The sequence below is a fragment of the Dipodomys ordii genome, unplaced genomic scaffold (assembly GCF_000151885.1).
Source record: "Dipodomys ordii isolate 6190 unplaced genomic scaffold, Dord_2.0 Scaffold46, whole genome shotgun sequence".
In the NCBI taxonomy this organism is placed as follows: Eukaryota; Metazoa; Chordata; class Mammalia; order Rodentia; family Heteromyidae; genus Dipodomys; species Dipodomys ordii.
In genome coordinates, this window is record NW_012267262.1 from 713,942 (window position 1) to 718,126 (window position 4,185).

Here is a 4,185-nt window from a genome sequence, read left to right on the forward strand (position 1 = left end):
AAGTGGCACTGTGGCTTAAGTGGTAGAGCACTAGCCTTGAGCTGAGTAGCTGAAGAACAGCACTCAGGCCAAGAGTTCAAGCTCAACAACCAACAAAAAAAAGAAGAAGAAACATTGATATATTTTGCATTTTAATGTCAGGAATAATATAAAGACAATTACTTTTTGATAATTACATAAAGATGTAATTTTATAAAAGATTTCCCCTTCATAAATTTCTATTATCTCCTCTTTTAATACCTTAACATATAAAATGTAATGTGCATGTGACTATTTTGTATTACAGAATTATATAGTGCATGAAAGCCTACCTATGCTTCCAAAATAGAAAACAAAACATTCAAAGTGTATCACTTTTCTAAGAAGACTTTAATTTTTACAAAACATTCAAAGTTTATCACTTTTCTAAGAAGACTAATTTTTTATTACTTCAAAAATTCATTCTCACATAATAATTCTAATTTTGAACTGCTGAATACAATTTTATCTTCCCAAGTAGAATTTGTAACTCCAAATCTTTTGACTAAAAACAGTTTCAAAATTGTAGTAGTTAGGATTTGCAACATAGTTATCATGAGTTATAATGGAATGTTAATTACAGCAGGATCAATTATTTATATGCAATAGTGTTTTACTAGGAGTTTGTCTGATACTGCCATATAAATTACTGAGACTGCTGTAGATCTGGGACCCTAATGAAAACTTATAATTTCTATTTTATAGCACATTTATTAATAAAGAAAAATAATTTTAAAACCTTATTTGCATGTTTCTCTGTTTTAACAGGTTTTATATTTCAAAAGGTGCTGTTGTAGACCAGTTGGGTGGTGATTTAAATTCAACTCCTCTTCATTGGGCTATCCGGTAAGGTTTCTTTAAATGCTGAAATTAATATTTATTTGGCTAGTGGACACCATATTGTAAATCAGTTAGACAACTGTGAAACAGTTACAGACTATTGAATGGCTTTTTCCCTTGCAAAAGAAATTACAATCTGGGTGTCAGTGGCTCATGCTTATAATCCTAGCTACTCAGGTGATTGAAATCTGAGGATCCCAGTTCAAAGCCAGGCCAGGCAGAAAAATCCTGGAGATTTATCTCCAGTTAACCACCAAAAAGCTAGAAATAGAGGTGTGGCTTAAGTGGTAGAGTGCCAGCCTTAAGCAAAAAAGCCAAGCAAGAGCATGGGGTCCTGAGTTTAAGCCCCAGTAGCAGCACCAAAGAAAAAGAAAGTGAATAGTTGTTCCTGTAAGGCAAGGAGTTTGAAACTTGTTTCTTCATAGTCTTTTTTTTTTTTCTCTTCATAGTCTTGAATGAAGAACCTAGGGTAAATCATCCCTTGAAGCTAGTGAAGTTTATTATTGCTTTGCATGAACTATATTTGGGTTAATGAAGATATTTTTTAATATTGTCACCATGTACTCACAGTCTAAATATTATATTCCTGAATGTCAAAATATTCCTGATTATTTTTGGCTTAGCAACAATAAAGTCTAAGGGTGTAAACTTTTCATTGTTAGCATTAATTAGTCATATGAAACTTTTTCCACATGATAGCAGCATAAAGTTTTAAATTAGATTAAGAAGTTACTAGTGTATTACTTACTGGCAGGAAGCACTATATGTAGTTCTACGTTTGAATAATTTAAGTAAAAAACAGTGCACAATCTCTCCTATGTTTCCAAAGTGTTACTGTTACAAAAATCCTTAGGTATATTAGTTTCTACTTGAAACTTTTTTCTTTTTCTGCATGAATTATGTTGTACAGATACAGCATTAGTTTTTATTTTCTACTTACAGGCAAGGGCATTTACCTATGGTCATATTGTTACTCCAATATGGTGCAGACCCTACTCTCATTGATGGAGAAGGATTCAGCAGCATTCACCTGGCAGTATTATTTCAACATATGCCTATCATAGCATATCTCATCTCAAAGGGGCAGGTATGTTCTGGAATGTCTCTTCTATTCCAGGTACTATAATTTGAAGTGGGAAGATTATTAGTTTTAGTCTGCCTCATTTTTTTTTCTTTATTGAGATTGATTACATAAATTTCACAAAATTCACAGTATTGTAAGATACTTAGTTAAAGTCACAAACACATTTTAACCTTCACGAGGCACATTGTCATTATTGTGGTCTATAGAGTTTATGGTCTCTACAAACTTTGACACTACAGCTTTTTTTTTCCAAATTGAGTGATATGTGTACATTTCTTTACTTTTGCTTAGTGTAAGCTCTTCCCACTTTCGCTCTCATTCCCTCCCTCCCATCGCTGCCCTTGAGTTGCTTAATTTGATGTCATCAATGTCCAGTGCAGCTGATGGGCCCCTCTGCTGTATTTTTTCCTGTTTTCCTGTGATTCTGTGCCCTCCTCCTATCTTCCCTCAGATGTGCTAATGTATATATACTCTGTATGAGAGTCAAGAACATGGGCTCATCTAGAAATGATATGACAAAGTAAGAAGAGGCCCTTTGTTTCTTGAGCCCTGTTTTCTTTGTCGTATCTTCTTAGTCTGCCTCATTTTTACAGTGGAAGCTTATGACTATCCAGATAGGCAGACTTTAACCTCTTTAACCTTTAAGTCTAGCTGTTAAATAAATACTTTGTTTTCAGCTTTATTGGAGGGAAAAGTACAGCTCATTTAAGTCAGTAACATATAATGTTTCTAAAGCTTGCAAGCTTCTAATGGTGTTTCTTATGAACCCAGTAATTTGATGAGGTTTTCAAAAACATTTTCAAAGCCTATCATTTCTTTTTATTGACTGTAGAGATGGTAGTAACATTAAAAATCCCATCATTGGCTGTCACTATTTGAGACCAAATGGGAGACCAATTTGAATATGTGCTTCTTATAGCTAAAGTAATTCCACGAAAAATGACTTGCCTTAAGCGGCACTGGTTAAATTATAGGTTACTGGCAGTGAGAGTTTCATTGTCAGCTATACTTCTCTGGAATGTGCTTTCTGGACACAAAGTAGTTTACATATTACCAGTCTTGCCTAGAACAGGCATGGAGATGTATTTGCATGAATGGTGTTGCAATGACTGTGCTACCTTTAAATAAGCACTTTTCTTTCAAGCTTATCCAGTTGAAGTATGACCATTTCAGCCTCCTGGGCTTCATTTTGGAATGATATATGAGGAAAAATCCTTTCTGCTTTTCTCTGGTTCCTTCCCAAGTTTTTCTCCAAGGCCCATATGAATCTTCAGTAACTGAAACTTTTTTTATCATTGTTATACACCTTAAATGTGTGCTTGTCTTAATAAAGGAGCATATCCTTAGGGAGGTATGACTTTTTGTTCCTCTTGCTTGTATTCTAGAAAATATATTTTTTGTTTTAATATTAAGAACTGCTGTACAAAAATACAAGTGGACTCAGAAGATAGGGAATTCAGTATTACTGGTAATGTTTTAATAGAAAATGGACAACTTTGCATGATAAATGAGTACATGAACATATTTCAGTTAAAATAAGTAGGTGACTTCAAAGGTCTCTAAGTCATATTTGGTGGCTATCAATATTTTATTTGTAGATGTCTTCTATTCACATTATATAACTGATATATGAGATACATGACTTCTATAACTCATCCAATAACTCATACTATATTCACATTTCTTTCTTTAAAAATATTTTGTAGAAATGCATGGATTTGGCTGGGATTGGCTTAACTGGTGATGAATCTAACTACTATTTGTAAGACCCTGAGTACAAACCCCATCATTGCCCATCATTGAAAATAGAAAAAAAAAATCTATGGATTTTTACCCTATGAAAGTGAAGCACAGGCTAGGCACTGGTGGTGGTTCATGCCTGTAATCCTTGCTACTCAGTAGGCAGAGATCTGAGGATCATGATTGTCTTTTACAGTTTTGCTAATTGATTCTGCTTTTTTAATAGAGTGTGAATATGACAGATGTGAATGGGCAAACACCTCTCATGTTATCAGCTTACAAAGTAATTGGGTAAGTTTAATTTCTATGAATATACTTGCAAGTATCTTAGTCCATGTGATATGATAGTACATGCTAAAAAAATATTTTCCACCCTGGGACTAGATATGATTTTTTTTTTTTTGGGTCTGGTCGTGGGGCCTGAACTCTGGGCCTGGGCGCTGTCCCTCAGCTCTTCAGCTCAAGGCTAGCACTCTACCACTTGAGCCACAGCGCCACTTCCG

At 34.4% G+C, this 4,185-nt stretch overlaps 1 protein-coding gene across 1 annotated transcript in view; it reads left to right on the forward strand.

Annotated features, from left to right (window-relative positions):
* Positions 1-790: 790 nt before the first annotated feature.
* The window catches only part of Zdhhc13 (zinc finger, DHHC-type containing 13), a 42,107-nt gene continuing 38,712 nt past the window's right edge, over positions 791-4,185 (forward strand). The window contains exons 1-3 of the mRNA XM_013019542.1: positions 791-864; positions 1,801-1,945; positions 3,909-3,973. Of these exons, the coding sequence (XP_012874996.1) occupies positions 1,817-1,945; positions 3,909-3,973 (194 nt within the window). The 5' untranslated portion in view covers positions 791-864; positions 1,801-1,816. The remainder of the gene's footprint in view (positions 865-1,800; positions 1,946-3,908; positions 3,974-4,185) is intronic.